The 18,041-nt window shown below is 41.0% G+C and overlaps 2 protein-coding genes across 2 annotated transcripts in view; both read left to right on the top strand.

Moving 5' to 3' along the window:
• The window catches only part of EPHA6 (EPH receptor A6), a gene marked incomplete at both ends in the record, with an annotated part of 508,114 nt that overhangs the window by 394,393 nt on the left and 95,680 nt on the right, over positions 1-18,041 (top strand). The window contains 1 exon segment of the mRNA XM_084305869.1: positions 4,716-4,901. Coding sequence (XP_084161995.1) covers positions 4,716-4,901 — 186 coding nt within the window.
• Positions 11,295-12,326, top strand: LOC311219917 (inositol 1,4,5-trisphosphate receptor-interacting protein-like 1; the record flags this gene model as incomplete). The annotated part of the gene is made up of 1 exon (XM_084303265.1): positions 11,295-12,326. One exon carries the CDS (start codon positions 11,295-11,297, stop codon positions 12,324-12,326), a length of 1,032 nt encoding a protein of 343 aa, XP_084159391.1.

Genomic DNA, 18,041 nt, shown 5'->3' with positions numbered 1-18,041 from the left:
GAAGGAATTCCCAGACAAATCTTTGTCAAGTCTCTCTTAAAAGTTATACTTTGTGTTTTCTTTATTAAATGGTAGAGACATAAGGAAGAGGCCAACTCTTCAATTTTTCAGACAGTATGGTTTATTATTTTATATTCTAAAGCTTCTGTCAATTTTCCAACGGGTCTAATGACTAAAACTGGAGGAAATGAGCTGGTTTTGGTGCTGCAACCTTTCAGTTTTATAAACAGCAATTCTGTGTTGTCAGATACTTCTTTTGATCTCATGTTTGTGGTGGTTTTACCCAGCTGGGCAGCTGAGTTCCACCACAACTGTGCTCTCACTTCCCTTTCTCAGGGGGAAAGGGGGAAAAATATGATGGAAAGGGCTCAAGGGTTGAGATAAGGACAGGGAGATCACCAACCAATTACTACCATGGACAAAACACACTCAGTGTAGAGAAATTAATATAATTTATTGCCTATGACTAGCAGACTAGAACAGTGAGAAACTAAAAGCAAACCAAAAACACTGTTCACCCCATCCACCCTCTTCCACCTCCTCCCCCTGAGTGGCACAGGGGAACAAGGAATGGGGTCTGTGGTCAGTCCCTGACACTTCGTCTCCGCCGCTCCTTCACAGCCCCTCTCTGCCCCTGCTACCCATGGGGTCCCTCCCATGGGATGCCGTCCTTCCTGAACTGATCCTGTGGGGGCTGCCCACAGGCAACAGCTCTTCAAGAACTGCTCCCACACGGCTCCATACCATGCGGTCCATCCCCCAGAAGCAAACTGCTCCGGCACGGGTCCCCCACGGGTGGGCGGCAGCTCCCCCCAGACCCTCTGTTCCTGCGTGGGCTCCTCTCCACGGGCTGCAGCTCCGGCCCGGGGCCTGCTCCTGCAGGGGCTCTCCATGGGCCACAGCCTCCTCCAGGCCACATCCACCTGCTCCACCGGGGGCTCCTCCACAGGCTGCAGCATGGAGATCTGCTCCATGTGGGACCCATGGGCTGCAGGGGGACAGCCTGCTCCACCAGGGGCCTCTCCACAGGCCACAGGGGAACTGCTGCTGTGTGCCTGGAGCACCTTCTGCCCTCCTGCACTGAGCTGGGTGTCTGCAGGGCTGGTTCTCACTCCTTGCTCTCCCAGCTGCTGTTGCACAGCAGGTATTTTTTTCCCCTTTCATAAATCTGCTCTCACAGAGGCACAAAGAACATCACTTATTGACTTGTCTCAGGACAGTGGCAGGTCCTTTTGGAGACGGCTGAAGCTGGCCCTTGTCTAACATGGGGCTGCTGCTGGACTCCTCACAGAGGCCATCCCTGCAGCACTCAGCTACCAGAATCTTGCCATACAAACCCAACACAGTGTAGCAATACAGGTCTGTATATCGGACTTTTAAGTGACTGACTATTCCTGTTTTGCTTTAAATAACACATATTTTATGACTGGATGAGAAAAGGGATGTGTGGCTTGCATAAGGCAGGTTTCTGGAGTGCTCAATTAGCTTATTTTTGCGTAACATACAATAAGACATGTCAGTTTTATATCATTAAAACATAGATTATTTACACATTAAAACTGAACAGACAATGAACTCTAGTTCACTCTAGTTATCACCAGCTTTTTCCCTGGAGCAAGGAATGGTGTTGACTTCGTTGACATCTGTCTCTTAGCTTCTACTTATTACCCATGCAGTCACGAAACTTTAGTGCTGCAGGGCCAGTATTTGTCTTGTTTATCTTCCATCTGAACAATCAGATTCTTAGATTTAAAAAATCCCTTTTGTTGAATACATTTCCCTTTCACTTAAAGTAATTTAAAATTCTTTCTTTATCTTAACAGAAGTCCAGAAAAAAATATTCTGGAAGGGAATCTTGTCAGAATGTTTCTCAGCATAAATAGTTCAACACTTTAAGTGATATTATGGATCCTTATGTAGTCTAAACCAGAACTAGAAATTATTACACATACCTTAGGTTTCAAAATGTAATAACTGTCTGGTTGACATCACACCACAAAAAAAAAAAAATACTGCTAGTCTTTATGTTTATCAGTTCATCAGTCACAATATCCAAGGGGAGTATTCTGCCTGTACAAATTATTAATTCAGAAAAGGGAAAAGAGACAGATCAGGGCAAGACATGGTGTTTCTTCTCCCAATTCGGATGTTATACAGATAATAAATCTTGGGTTTGTAAGTCCTTCAAGTGCCTTTTTCAGTTTAATTCGTTTCAAAACACTTGCTGAACAACTCTACAGTCCCTAAGGTATCAATGCTATTATTTCGGAAATTCTGAAGTTGTAGTACTGTCTTGTATTATATTTTAATAGCAAAAGAATTTATTCTATAACCAGTGCTTTCCATTTTTTTCTAAAAAATGAGATTTTGCAGTTTACAAATTTATTTTTCTTGAAATATCTTCAAAAACTGGATATGAAGGTTTTAATATTTATTTTCCTTGACACTTTGTTTCAGCAAGAGAAATAACTTATTTTTTTTTCTTCTAATTTTAAGATGACTTAATTAAGTTTGAAAAACCAGTAAGATTTTCTGTTTGTTTCTGGCCTCATAAGGCCATGGCTTTAGAGAGAAATTCTAACACTGCTGGATATATCACAGAATAAAACAATTGATATACCATGCCTATGTGATGTGGGTTAGGCAGAATACAACTTGTTCAATCTAAATATCAGGAAGCACTGGCACAGATTGCCCAGGGAGGTTATGGAGTCTCCATCCTTGGAGATCTTCTAAAGCCACCTGGACATTGTTCTGGGCAACCTGCTCTAGGTGTCTCTGTTTGAGGAGAGGTATTGAACTGGGGATTAAACTTCATGGATTCCTTTCAACCTCAACCATTCTGTGATTCTGTGACTCTGTATCCTTCAAAACATTCAGGTTTCATTATTTTGTTTTATGGTAGAATTTTGAAAGTCTTAATTAACTACTGCTTTTTCAGTGGCCCTAGTCGGGCAAACAGTTTTAAGCAGAGCCTTCTATGAGATAAAGGGAATACACGTAAATCATATAGGAAATTCTCTTGCCAACCCCCCCCATTTTTTCAAAAGATTCCCAGAGCATTAGTCTTGTGACATGTATGTTTACACACATTACATATCTTTAGGGAAGCTCACACTTTTATAAAGCTCACATTTATTTTCAAAATAAGATAACAATAAAAGAAATAGGGTTGTTTTGGTAGAAAGATGACCTGGGAAACTTGGCTTTCGTTAGCTGTTTAAGAATAGGCTAATTTATTCAGAGGTTATGTTCCACATCTGTTAACTGCACTCTTGCACTTGATGATGTCTCTGTTTTGAAGTGAAAGGCCAGCTATCAAATTGTGTTTTTTTTTTTTTAATCCCTCCACTCTTCTTGTATCTTATTGACTACATGGTTTTATATTATAGAGGAAGTGACATAGCCTAGTGAAATAAAGACTGTCTGACAACAACCATTCTAATCCTATAATATCAGTGATTTCTAATTTTCTGAAGTAAAGCTTCTGTCTTTCAGTCTATCTCTTCTGTATTCAGCTTATATTTAGTCACGCACTGTATTTTCTTTCATTCTGTAGTTAAACTTCAAGGAAAACTAGTTCATACAGCACTCCGCAGAGGGTATAAAAATTATTTTCTCCAGATAAATATAAATCTGTTTATGACCTTCTTTTTTTGCTGTTTTTCAGTGTTTCTGATTCCAAAATGGCTAGGGTAGCAAATTTGATTTTGTTATGGAAATACCTTGCACTGACAAGTGCTTTGACATATTTTTGTAAACATTGTTTTTGATTTACTGAATTACAACCCATTGAAAACTGACCTGCAGGCATCCAAGGCATGTTTGGTATAGGTTTTAAATAACTTTTGAGTGGCTCCAAGATCAAATTAAAGTTGTGGTTTCAATGCAAACTCAATTAGTAAATGTCCAAAGTGAATGTGAGATGTGCGTTCTTCAAAGACCTTTTTGTACATTGAACACCAGTTGAAGCAAGCTTTAAGATTCTTCTTGTTACACAACCCAGTCCTGATTTGCTGAAACTATTGGCCTTTGGCTGTTCAAACTGTGGAATAGGTAGTTAGTTTCATGTAGGTACATAAGTCACTTAAATAAACCATGTGCAAGTGCTTTTCAGAAACATAATAGTGTTAAGTACATTTTTAAATGCCTTCTCCAAGTGCAGGATAGTCATACATTCTTCTACTCTAATAGCATTACTATTCATGTAGGTCTTGATGCGACATGCCTTATAAGTAGTTATAGATAGGTATTTTGTCATCATTAGAAGTAAAATCTAAGCTTCTTTACATTACTTCCTCATAGCATGCTCACTTATACCACAAACGTATTGATATCAAAGTTCAATCTCAAAGTGTCAGTAAAACAAGGTAAACTACACCATGGATGGCAGATGCTTTGGCTGCTGCAGTCCCCATGGTCTCAGGGTAGTGGCACAAATGAAAGGTGCGGCTCAGGAATTTGAATATCCTATCTGTTACTTCTCACTGACAGGGATACTGTCTGTTTTTATGGGCTGTATGAGTTTCTTGAATATTTTTGTGTTCTGGTTTCACTGACCACTACAAACAACACTGAGCTATTAAAAATGACAACTTTTAAGGTAGGTATTGGAGGTTATTTTGAAAAATAAGTTGTTTAGGTTCAGCAGTACAAACTATACCATAGTTCTTCAGCCATTGTGAATGATCTTATGAATATTTTTTATATTTAAGGTGAATTTGGAGAAGTATGCAGTGGACGGCTGAAGACACCAGGAAAAAGAGAGATACCTGTTGCAATTAAAACTCTGAAAGGTGGCTATATGGACAGACAGAGAAGAGATTTCCTGAGAGAAGCTAGTATAATGGGACAATTTGATCACCCAAATATAATTCGCCTTGAAGGAGTTGTTACAAAAAGTAAGTTACTATTATGAGTTTTTTCTTTGTTTTCCCATTCTGTGTCTTTTAGTATTGATATTAAGCATTGCTTCCGCATTTGATATGGATTACAGTCCTGAGAAATGATCCAAATCATAAGGTGATGACAAATACTGCAGAGATACAGATCACATTAGGAAATGTATAGCCTGTCTGTTTTCAATTAGAAATGTGTTGGCTTTTTGTTTTTTGCTTTTTACTAAAAATCCTCCTCATTCATATAAAACCTTTACAGGTTCCTATGAAATAGCACTGCAGATTTTGCTTAGGGGCAAGTGGAATTCAGCAGAGGAAACCATAAATGTAACTGAGTTGACAGTAAGGTCAATTCACCTTGTAGAGTTTGTAAGGTAGCAGCTATATTTTTCTTTTTCACAAGTACTCACTCTACTCAGTTAATTTTGCTGGTTTTGGTGCCAGAAGAGATCAAATTCCTATTTTAAAGAAATAAAAATGTAAGTTATTTTAAACCTATTATACAATTGCAAATGATTTTCTAAAATTCCAGAATAATCTATGACAATGTTTTACTCTTTATATGTATTTGCAGCTGCCGAGAGGCTAACAATCTTGTCTCTGAAGTCTAGAGAGATTTCAGAGACAGTCTCTGAAGTCTGGGCTTTGAATCTTTCTGAAATGCTAAAATATATATTTATCATTTAAGTATTATTTAGAAGTCTTATTATCAGGCATGTAATTGTTTAATGGCATCTTTTTGCTGCACTGAATTACAAAACTCACAAGACATACTCTTCTCATAATCGTTGCCTCAACCAAGCTATGTTGTTTGCAGATTTGCAGTGCTTTCATATATTTCTCTTCTAAAGTGGTTGTAGAACTTGTGACAAGATAAACTGTTGTGTGTATAAATCAATGATGCCCTCTTACCTTCACAGTAGATACAATAAATATGAATATTTCTTGTTTTCACCTTGTTACAATATCAAAAGCTATGTTTGGAAAACACAGCATACTAGAACAGAGAGAAAATTATATCTCCTGAACTCATGTCATTGGAATGGAATTTCAGTAGATTTACGGGATGACCTTGTGCAAATCTGTCTCTCTCTGGTTCTAAATTAAGATGAAGAGGATCAATTTGTTCTTCTTCACACAGTATTGCGAAAAATAAATTCATTACTATTTAGGAATGTTTGGTTACTAGACTAACAAAATCCATTATGTTGCAGACTTCTGGAAAGATATGGCTTAATCTCCATTTCTGTACTGTCAGTAGCTGCTCTACCAACAACAACAACAACAACAACAACAACAAAAAACAACAAGCCAATGCTGGCTGAGCAGCACTGGATATCTTTGTAAAGATATGCAAATACGTAGGTACTTACCTGAGTTTAGCTCCTTGATTCATAATGAGCAGTAGAGCAGCAATTTGAATTTCACCAGTCTTCACCAGTTTCAGAATCTGCCTGGTGGATCTAGTATTGCATGTCTCATCTCTTAACAAGGCTAAGGGCCTTAATTTATGAACATTGTTTAAATCCAATTAGTTGGTGCACACAGACTACAGAATAATGTACTTGGCAATGGCATGATTGTTTAATCTTTGCCACACTTATAAATTTTGTTTCTGTAATGTCTCATCATCAATCTAGAGAGAAATGACAATTGCATTAAGGAAACAGAAACAAACAGATAAATCAGTGCTCTAACAGTAGAGTATTTGTTCCTGTTCTACAGGAAGAGTGGTTATAGACAACCTTAAGTCAAGAAATTATCATTAGCAGTTGTGCTTTTCTCTCAGGGGCCTACACACTTCATTAGTGGCTTTAGAATGCTTGCTTAGAGGGCAAGAATAGCAGATGTAACTGTTATAGTCACACTGTCCTATAAAACTATGCATCCCTCTCAGATATAAAAGAAAAATTTGAAAGCAAATATTTTTGAGGTCAGGCAGGTTTAAAACATGACAACTACACAACAACAATTATAGAGTGAAAAGAATACATGGATTATCAACAAATTTTACCCAAAGGCCTGGAAAATGCAGGTTATATAAAATACAAAGTGCAAAGTTGTACAGTACTGCTCTGCTGCAGAGAAGAAGCTAGGAAGCCATGGATAGATAACATGCACTCTGCTATGCCCCTCTTTTGCCAGTTTGTCTTTAGGTTGTTACCTTTTATGCTTTCCCATCTGTGGTTATTAGAGAATAGCATGGGTTCAGCTGGGAGCAGAACAGTTACCTTGTATTTCCCTAAATGCAGAATCTAAGATTGCACAAGGGAAAGAAATTTCCTATGACTAAAAGGTGTGCTATAAAAGTCAAACAGAACCTTGGCCTAGCCAAATTATTTATGTAATGATAGCATGATTAAAAGGTGTTCTGCATTAAAATTTAGATTAATAATAGCAGAAACTATTTATGTGATGTGCATTTCAGTTCTACTAACCTATAAAGGCACATCGGATGCAGTAAGCTTGATTAATAGAAGTATAATGCTGTTTTTAGCACATGCTTTCCACTTTATAACCATTAGTCATTAACTTCTAGCAGTTGCTAATATATATTGCATCAGTTTGTAAGCAGCACCTTCCATTACAATGTCATTGACTATTGAACAAAAAAGGAAAAGGATTTGATTGTAATAAACAGAAGTGCTCTACCAGATCGATAGCTATTGACTGGGGCAATAACAAATTTGCCTGTTCATTGCAAACGAGAGCCTTTATCTGGTGCTACCAGTTCAGCAGATGTTAACTTTTAAATTATACTGTTTCCAAAATTGCTATGGAATATGTACTGTAGAGAGTGAAAAATGCTAAACTAAGCCTGCTCAAAAGTCAGTCTTCAACAGAGTTTTAATCCTCTGTTCCAATTGCTTCATTTCTCATTTGTGCTAACTGCAGTCCCTAATCGCAGTTAACAGTAGGCAGAATTGTTGCTGTAGCAAATACTCTGTGCTAATAGAGAGTTCGTTTCAAGGGCAATTTGCCAGGCCAAGGCAAATACAGTGTAGCACAGAATCTGGACCCAGTAGTTCACTCATTTTGCTAACCAGAAGTCACAAAGGAAATTTTATTCCTGTTTGTGTTGTTTTAGCAGCACCACTCCGTTCATGGTTTGTCAGGAAAGACTGCAGATTTGCCTAGCAAATTGATGAGAGTTGCTTAGCACACTACAAAACCATACATGTTTCCCTTCCGATTCATACCAGCACAGTGATAATTTTGGGAGCTCTTCTTGGGTGTCTGAGGACATGCTCAAGCAACCTGCGTGTCATTGTCCAAACACTTAGTGTCATTGTCCACTACACTTTGATAAACAGGTATAAGAAAAATAAAACTTTCTTCTTCACAGCAAGCATATGTAACCAATGCTGAGATCTGGGCTACAGAGAAATAAGATGCATCTTCCATACCTACACCATGCTGAAGTCTGTTTTAGGCTTCCCATGTGAAGTCTGTAAAGTAAATAAAAGCTGTGTTTACAGCAAACACCTGCCAACATGACTGTATCTACAAGACACACCAAGAAAATGATCTCTGACTATTTTAACTGTTCTGGGAGAAATCATTGTTGTGGTACAGTTGCACCAACCAAACTGGAATCTGTAGTTAGTTTACTTTGACTGTATCTTACACAATAGTTTAAAGCATAACCTTGTCAGTATGGTATAGTACTGTGTCAGAACAAGGTATCAATGCACACGAGTGCTTTGTTATCGCCATAGTCTTAGTTTGTTCCCCTCCGCCTCAGACTTTATCCCAAATAACTCTCAATTGTTAAAATTAATTTCTAAATAAGTGCTTTGGTTTCCAGACTTTTCACACTGGAGGACTCACACATGTCACCATGACGAGCGGAATCTTTTTAAGACATTGATTTTCTGTAATAACACTATGTATATTGCTATTCTTCAGAAGAGTTTTCAAAATTAGCCCTTCACAAAAGGATGCCTGAAGACACCACCTAGATTCTTGGTTCTGTGTAAGCTCACATCCCCATAACATTGAGTCTGGCTTTGGAGTGGCACCTTCATCTCCTGACCTCCTGAAACTTTACTATCTCCTGACTGTTTTGCTTTGGCGATGTTCAAATAGATTGCTGTAGCAGCTCTGAAATCTTTAGTCACTCACCTGGCAGATTAAATTCAAGCCTTAATCATAGAGCTTCTTTTTAAATTATTATAAATTATATAACCTGTACAGTGAAAGAAGGGTCCTGAGATCTATGTACATTGTCCTTTTCCATGAGAAAGGCAAAGTAGCAGCAAGATCCTGTTTCAATGCAGTTTGCAATATGTAACTCTTCATATCCAACCTATTCTTCATTCATCAAAAAAGCAAGAGATATCAATTAATCTTCTTTTTTTTTTTTTTTTTCAGTCAAGACTTTTTTGTTTCAGTCTTTTCATCCCTTAATGTAATGAATCTAATGTTCCTCCTTTCTTCAACCTGTTATCAGGCTGAGACTCCTTAACAGCATTCAGAATTCCTTTTGGAAGGTGATATATTTTACAATGTATGTGTTCATTATACACAGCTTTATATACTTGTGTACTATGCAAAAAGATTGAGGAAATTTTACGGCAGTGTTTGTAAGTTCTTACACATTGGTCATGAACGTGTATACCCAGGAAAAGTCATGGTATGAAGATAAAATGTTGGCAATTTAAGAGTTAAATTGTGACTATTTGAAGTTGGCTATACCATGATATCTTACAAAACGTGATTAGGATTATTCAACAAAAAACATGACCTACACTGCAGTATTCATTGTTGACTTCTAAAAATTAAAACATTCAGGATCAACAGAAAACATACATTAATAAATTCCATGTTAGCATTATGGTATTGGTTATAACCTACAGTGTAACCCATTTCAAATGCTGACATTTCCTTTTGTCAGTAATCTCAGAACATCACTGAGACATCATTGGCATCTCCAGGCACATATATATTGGAGGCCAAAACAGCTTCAGATCCACCCTTTGAAACCACCTCTTGCACTGCAGGCTCTTCCTCCTGCCTCCTGCAGCAGAAATGCTAAGCAGAGTAGCAAGGTGTTATTCACCCCTCAGTACCTTCAGCTCAGCATACAGGCAATACGCTATGACACAGACTGGTAGTGAGAGTTTATCTATGTAGTATTAGCCAGTGAGCTATGCATAGCATTAGACTTAAAGCTGTATTTGTCTGACAAAGCAAATGGTAGCCATACCCATAATGATACACAAAGCAGCAGAATTTCCATTGTGTTATAAATTGTTCAGTAAGCGAAGCTGTAAATTTAAACTTGACTAACTGCCAATCCTAGAATATCCTGAAAACATCCTAAAAACAGTAAGGTTGGAAAAGACTCCAAGATCATATGGTCCAACCATCACCTTGCCACCAATGTCACCCACTAAACCATGTCTCTAAGTGCCGGGTCCAAGCTCTCCTTGAACCCCAGGGACATTAATGTTGTAACTTCACTGGGCAACCCATTCAAATGTCTGACTGCTCTTTCTGAGAAGAAATTTCTCCTAATTTCCAACCTAAACCTTCCCTGGCACAACTTGAGGCTATTCCCTCTAGTCAGTCTCACGTCAGTGCCAGGTAAAACTATGGAGTGTTTTTTTTTTTATTCTGGGAGCTACTGAAAAACTCCCAGAATTGAGGCCTGCTGATGGGCCTCAGTGTGCCTGCCAAGGGCCAAGCAGGAGAATCTGCCAGCCCCAGACATCCCCTGGATGCTGGTGCCTCAGGACTGAGCGCATCGGACACACAGAAGACACTGCTCAACAGGCAGTGGGAATTGGTCTGGAACAGTTTCTCTGCAGCCAAATGGTATTTGGGGTCCCAGGTAGCTGAGGAAGATGCTGTGTGCAGGCTTGCAACAGAGACATCTGTTAGCAGATGTCTGAGCCTCTTGGAGGGAGTCCCTTCCCTCCAGGAGCTTCTGCCTATGCAGATGCCAATGTATTGCTTATGTTAATATACACTCTTCTCTTAGAGGCTGTTAGGGCACTCGAAAAGGTTTCCCAGGGAACCGGTCACAGCACCAAGACTGCTGGAATTCAAGAAGTATTCGGACACTGCTCTCAGATGCATTGCTTGGTATTTGGACAGTCCTGTGTGGACCTAGGAGTTGCACTCAATGATCCTCATGGGTCCCTTCCAACTCAGGATAGTCTATGATTCTACGTCCAGATGGCTTTTCACTCTGTTGAGTTCTGCAATATTCACCTTCCCACAAGCTTGCAGGGGGGTGAGGCGAGGGGGATTGGTGTGATGCGGCTGTGGTGCCCTTGACAGTACAAAGGATGAGTCACATGGGGCAGCTGTTATAAGGGCCAGCAGCAGCAGCACCACTACACTGTGGACTTGGCCGTCGGTGAGTGCGGATCGCACCTCCTGCAAGCCATGGCTCTCCTGATCTTCCTCGCCCTGGCTGTGCTGGGCATTGCCCAGAAGCCATGGCTGGTGAACGATCAACGGGATAGAGGTGGCTGTGAGAGAATGCAGCAGTACGCGGAGCAGCTGTCTGAGGGCATGGCTCGGCTGGTGCAAGAGATGGAGGAGAGGAACCAGCAGCAGAGCTGGGTGGCCCTGGGAGCTCTGCTCTTCACCGCGTTGAAGCAGTGGCAGTTCTGGGCCTTGGTCGAGCTCCTTGTCCTGGTCTTTGGGCTCTGCTGCTGGCTCAGGAAACGGAGCCGTGAACCAGGCAGCAGCAACAGCGAGCACGGCAGCTCTACAAGAGAGGAGGAGAACAACAATGATGACGGTGACTCTGATGACAGCTGGGATCTGGGCAGAGTTTGGGCGGATAGCACCCAGTGGCCGGCGCCAGGCATGGCTGACAAGTGCCAGATGGTGGAGGAGCTGGTGGAGGAACTTCTTGGTGCCTGCCGAGGACTCTTCGGGAACTGTCTCTTCAACCCACGGCTGCAGCCAGCCATCGGCATAGGCTGCCTCTACGAAGGCTGGAGTGCCCGGGAAGACAACGTCCTGTACCGCCTACTCTTGCCCCTGAGGCCTCCCCCCGGGCACGCCTTCCACCCGGAGCTGGGTGCCAAGGGGAAGACGCCAGAGAGGAAGCCCGGCCTGCGCGTGGAGCTGGAGTGCGCCTGCGTGAGGGAGCGGCTGGTGGGGGACATGCTGTGCTTCCTCCACCACCCCGAGGATGAGCTGAGGAGAAGACAGGAGCCCAGCCTGCTGCGCACCCTCTGCAGCGGCTCCTACCTGGATGTGGAGAAAACCACCCGCTGGTTCCAGGCCTTGGTGAAAGCAGCCTGGGAGCTTCTGCCACAGTCGCACCACTGCTGCCTGACGGTGCTGCCCTCCCGCTGCTCCTGCAAGATCAAGCTGGCCAGCGCCTCCGAGAGCACCCTCTCCGTTGAGATCACGCTTGGGGTGCAGATGGATGACTCAGACTCTTTCCTGAGCCTGGAGTAAGCCGCGGAAGGCTTCACCAGCAGCACGGCGCCGCTGCACAGCACCAGTTTCTCCAGCAGCGCAACAGAGACACCTGTCAGCAGCGGGCAGTGACCACCCAGACCCTTGGAGAGACTCCGTTCCATCCAGGAGCTTCAGCCTATGCAGAGGCCAATAAATTGCTTGTGTTAACGTACACTGTCCGCATTTGTCTGTGCAGCACTTTGTGGGGGAATGTGGACATTCCCCCTGCTCAAGCAAGGCCACTTAGAGCAGGCTGCCCAAGACCATGCCCAAGATGTGGTAATTACAGGCCTGTCAGTCTCACCGTAGTGCCAGGGAAAACTATGGAAAAAAATATTGTAGGAATTACTGAAAAACACTTGAAGGACAACACGGTCATTGATCGGAGACAACACAGGTTCTTGAGGGGAAAGTCCTCCTGAATGAACTTTTACTTTTACTTTTTTGATACTGCTTCATGCAGCATCCCTCTGGACAAAGTGTCCTGCCTACAACTAGATAGATGCATAGCATGATGGGTGAACAATTGGCTGAAGGCTCAGGCTCAAAGGGTTATGTCAAATGGGGTTTCATCACACTGCTGGCTTTAATTTCCTCTCAGTCCTGTTTCATAGATAAATAACACAATATTTTACTGATTTCAGCGTTGGTGCCACCAGCATAGAAACTGAAAGCCACAACCACCTCCACTGCTATGAACCAAATTTAGTAGATCAATTTATTAAAACAAAATCTATAATGTTGAATGATAGAGCTATGTACATGACTGCTGTCACCCAGACAAAACTAAGTATCTATAGTCTTCTTGCAAAATATGTTACCTTTCATGTGTTCTGCTTTTCTGTTTTGCAGCAAGCAAGCTATACATTATAACCGTCAACTCTGCTGTAATATCTTTCACAGGATGATAAGCAGTGAAGAAAAAGCATATTGTCAAACAGTCAAAGAGCTAACATCTTGTTAGCAGCAGCTTAATCTGACCATGATATGTTATCTAACACAAGTAAACTTCTGTAATTCTGCTTTTATATTTTATGTCTGAGAAACAGGATTTCACTTTCTTCAGGATCCTTTGCTTTCAGATGTCTGCATTCAGTCATATAGGACCTGTCTTTCAAAGATATTTAGATGCTTTGATGTGAGATGCTGTTCTAGTAGAAAAATAGGTGACAGAAGTCATTTCTGCCAATAGCCTTAAAAAGAAGAAATCTTGTAGATAAGAAATCACCAGGGTTTTTTTGCTTGCTTGTTTGTTTGTTTTGTTTTTGTTTTTTAAGGAAAAACCTGATCATCAATTTGTATGATTAACATCACAATTAAATGCAAATGATTGCATTTCCATGTATCTTCTGGATAAGGTATTCAATGTCTTCCTCTACCATAAAACTAGAGAAGAGTGTGGTGCATTAAGTTAAAAGGCAAGACAGATACAGTATGTAGGTGATATATGTAGGGTTGGGGCTTTTTTTACAACTGTAACCGTAAGATTTCATGAGTAACAGGGATACAAGATTGCATTGTGCTGACAGGTTTGCTGTAGAAACATGGCTGATCCATTGCCTGTGTACCAAAACCATATGAGCAATGATGAGAAAAATTATAAAATATGTATGTTTTCACAGTCAACAGATAAGGGAGCAAGGGGTTTAAAGAGTGTATAAAAAGCAATCAATATTCCAGATTCACAAGTTGTCTTTAGTTGATTGATTTCTGTACTTTATTTCTTACTCTGTATAGAGGTATTAACACACTAGCAAAGTCCGATGGAAGCAGAAGCATTATTTAGTAAACTTCAACCTAATTGTTAAGTATTACAATACTCTCAGAATTCAGGCAGGGTTACTGTGTCCTTATAAAATGCAAATTAAATAAATGCTTAATTTCTGCATTATTCTTCAATGTTAAATCATCCTCTCGTAATTCACAGAGTGTACAGGATAAGGCTTTGAAGGACGCTGAGCGGTCATCTTCTCTGTCTTCCTGCCCAAAGGCAGAATCAATTATATTTAAACTAGTCTTGATAGATGGTTGCCCATTCTGTTCTCAGAAACCTCATCTGGTGAAGCATCCACAGCCTCCCTTGCCAATCTGTTGAGTGTTTAACTATCCTCATACTTGGCCTTCCCAGTGCTAAATTGAATTTTTTTTTTTACTGCACCTTAAGGCGATTAACTCTTTTCCTTCTTGTGGTGGAACAGTTTGAGCCCTTCCTCCTTGCAGCAGTATTTTACATTTGTAGACTATTTTAATGTCTTTACTGTCTTCAGTAAATCAGCCAGGTTCTGTCAAATCTTTCTGCATGGTATATGTTTGCTAGACCTTTGGTCATTCTTAATGCTTTCTTCTGGACTCCTTCCAGTCAGTTCATATCTTTTTTAAAGCATTACTTTCAAAAGTGGGTACTGTGGATGCTGAGCCTTACTTTCCTCTAGCAGGAAGGAAAGAATTATTTTAAATGTAAACGGTGTTACTCATGTTTAAGTACATGCGGTTTTCAGTAGCAACCATTGTTGGGGTTTATTTTGATTTATTATTACCCGTAGATCTTCCTCTGTGAAGGAGCTGGCCGTCTAGTCTTTCCTTCAGGATGTATTTTTGTGGTTAATTACTGCTGTCTCCATTGAACCGCTTTGTCTTCACAGAGTTTTGTTTCATGTTTTCTCAGACCTTTTGCCTAGTATGCCAAGTTGTTTTACTTTATGAGCAAAATCTCCAAGAGCTTCTTCCACTTTGGTGGTATTTCTCAGGTTTAAAAACATGCTCTTGGTTCCATCACGATAGTTGTTCTGGCAAAAACAGAATAATAACAAAAGTCCTGGACCATACTATTTGAATTTTTCCAGATTGACAGTGAGCCACTGAGGACAGCTTCCCAGCTGCTACTATCCCAGCTGTACAATAGTTTCATTAAAAAAGGAAACTGTAATGCCCTGTCCCTACTGTGACCAGTCTGGGACATGCATACATGATATTACTGAAGCTCTTCTGTCTTTGAGACCTATTTGTCACAGGCAGAAATTAGGCTGCTGTATTCTTTGTTCTTAATAAAAGCATGCAAGTTGTTAGTTACTACATCGTCATCTCCTAAATATTTACAAATGTTTTGATTATTTTTTTCAAGTTCTTAGAAGTTAGTTTAAGTCCTTCGTATCTTTTTAAAGCATTGCTTTGTGGTAAACTTCATGAGGCATCCCTTGATCAAGTAAAATTGAGACTGATATAAGTCTTGAAACTTGCAACTCCTATAGCTGTCTTTTTCATACTCAGCAAGTACGCCAATGACACAAAGCTGGGAGGAGTGGCTGACATGCCAGGAGGCTGTGTTGCCATTCAGCGAGCCCTGGACTGGTTGGAGAGATGGGCAGGAAGAAACCAAATGAGATTTAATAAGAGCAAGTGTAGAGTCCTGCACCTGGGAAGGAACAACGCAAAGTATCAGTACAGGCTGGGGGACGACCTGCTGGAGAGGATTTCTGAGGAGAAGGACCTGGGGGTCCTGGTGGACGACAGGTTGACCTTGAGCCAGCACTGTGCCCTTGTGGCCAAGAGGGCTAATGGGATCCTGGCATAAATTAAAAGGAGCATGGCCAGCAGGTCAAGGGAGGTGATCCTCCCCCTCTACTCTGCCCTGGTCAGGCCTCACCTGGAGTACTGTGTCCAGTTCTGGGCTCCCCGGTACAAGAAAGACAGGGATCTCCTGGAAAGGAGGGCCACAAAGATGATACGGGGCCTGGAGCATCTTTCCTATGAAGAAAGGCTGAGAGAACTAGGTCTGTTCAGCCTGGAGAAGAGAAGACTGAGAGGAGATTTCCTCAGTGTATATAAATATCTGAGGGGTGGGGGACAGAAGGATGCAGCCAACCTCTTCTCAATGTTTTGTGGGGACAGGACAAGGGGTAGAGGCTGCAAGTTAGAGCACAGGAAGTTCCGCACTGACATGGGAAAGAACTTCTTCACGGTGAGGGTGACGGAGTATTGGAACAGGCTGCCTAGGGAGGTTGTGGAGTCTCCTTCTCTGGAGATACTCAAGGCCTGTCTGGACACCTATCTGGGTAGCCTGCTCTGAGGAACCAGCTTTGCCAGGGGGGTTGGACCCGATGATCTTTCGAGGTCCCTTCCAACTCCTACAGTTCTGTGATTCTGTGATTATGCAGATCAAAAGTAAAGAAATGAACTAGAAATCAAATTGTAATGAGCACATGCAAATGTTGTTGGTATGATCTGTTTCATCATTTCAGTTCATTCCATCTACATTGTTGTATCCTTTAGAGATCATCATAAATTAGTTATGTGCCTGTGGAGATTATGTAATTCAGCTGTGTCGTGGTTTAACCCGGCTGGCAGCTAAACACCACGCAGCCGTTCGCTCACCCTCCCCCCTCCCTCTCTGGGACGGGGAGAGAAATGGAAAGTGAAGCCCGTGAGTTGAGATAAAGACAGTTTAATAAGACAGGAAAATAATAATAATAATAATAATAATAATAATAATAATAATAATAATAATAATAATAACAACAATAATAATAATAATAATAATAATAATAATAATAATACAATGATGATAATAGTACTACTAATATGTACAAACAAGTGATGCACAATGCAATTGCTCACCACCCACTGACCGATGCCCAGCTTAACCCCGAGCAGTCCGGCCCCCTCCCCCCGGCTAGCCACCCCTATATATTGTTTAGCATGACGTCAGATGGTATGGAATACCCCTTTGGCTAGTTTGGGTCACCTGTCCTGGGTCTGTCCCCTCCCAGCTCTTACTGCACCCCCAGCCTGCCCGTTGGCAGGGCAGAGCGAAAGGCTGAGGTGTCCTTGGCTTGGTATAAGCACTGCTCTGCAACAATTAAAACATCGGGGTGTTATCAGCACTCTTCTCATCCTAAGCCAAAACACAGCATTCCACCAGCTACTAGGAAGAAAATTAATTCTGTTCTAACTGAAACCAGGACAAGCTGTTACCAAGTCTAGTTGATTGGGAAAACAGAAAAGCTGAAATGTTAAATTAAAAAAAAAAAAAAAAAAAAAAAAAAAAAAAAGATTAAAATTGACCCACAAAAACCTTTGTGTCTTATAACTTCAGTTTTGCAAATTCAGCCAAGACTTTGAATGTTGATATTTGAAATGTTGAAATTCCTCTCAAATACAACTTCTGTGAAAGTGCCAGCCAAACACCGTTGGAAGTAATGGCTGCAAAATCATGAGCCCTGCTCAGTCATGAGCTCCTTGAAAGGGAGAGAAAGCAGACAGCACTGTTGCTGGCCCATATCAGAGTCAGGAGCCCTCTTACTATCTTATGTTCTGCAAAATCAGAACAGATACTGCTGGAATAACTGGAACTACATTAGTTTTAAAACCAATGACAAAGGAAAAGCACACACTGAGTATTTTACCTACCTGAAAAGGTAGGTGTATTTTTTTCCTTCCTTTGTCTATCAGTCAGAAAAGAAAAAGGAGTCTCCATCTCACTACACATATATTAAGGGGAGATGTCATTGATATAATCTAGGACTCAATGCAGTTCAAAGAACTCTACCCCCAGAGACTAGGTACTCAGTGTAGCAGCTTAAAAGATATTTTTCTTACAATCTTTAAGAGAGACATGAAAAATCATGGGTCGTGTCTCATTTCTGAGCTGTTTATACTTATGTTTTTGCTGTTTACTGATACTTTTTTTGGTGTATATTCATTGACTTCAAATTC

This window comes from Netta rufina (assembly GCF_964035555.1).
Source record: "Netta rufina genome assembly, chromosome: 1".
NCBI classification, from domain to species: domain Eukaryota; kingdom Metazoa; phylum Chordata; class Aves; order Anseriformes; family Anatidae; genus Netta; species Netta rufina.
Note: the sequence above shows the minus strand (reverse complement) of the source record. Positions and strands in the feature narration are given on the sequence as shown.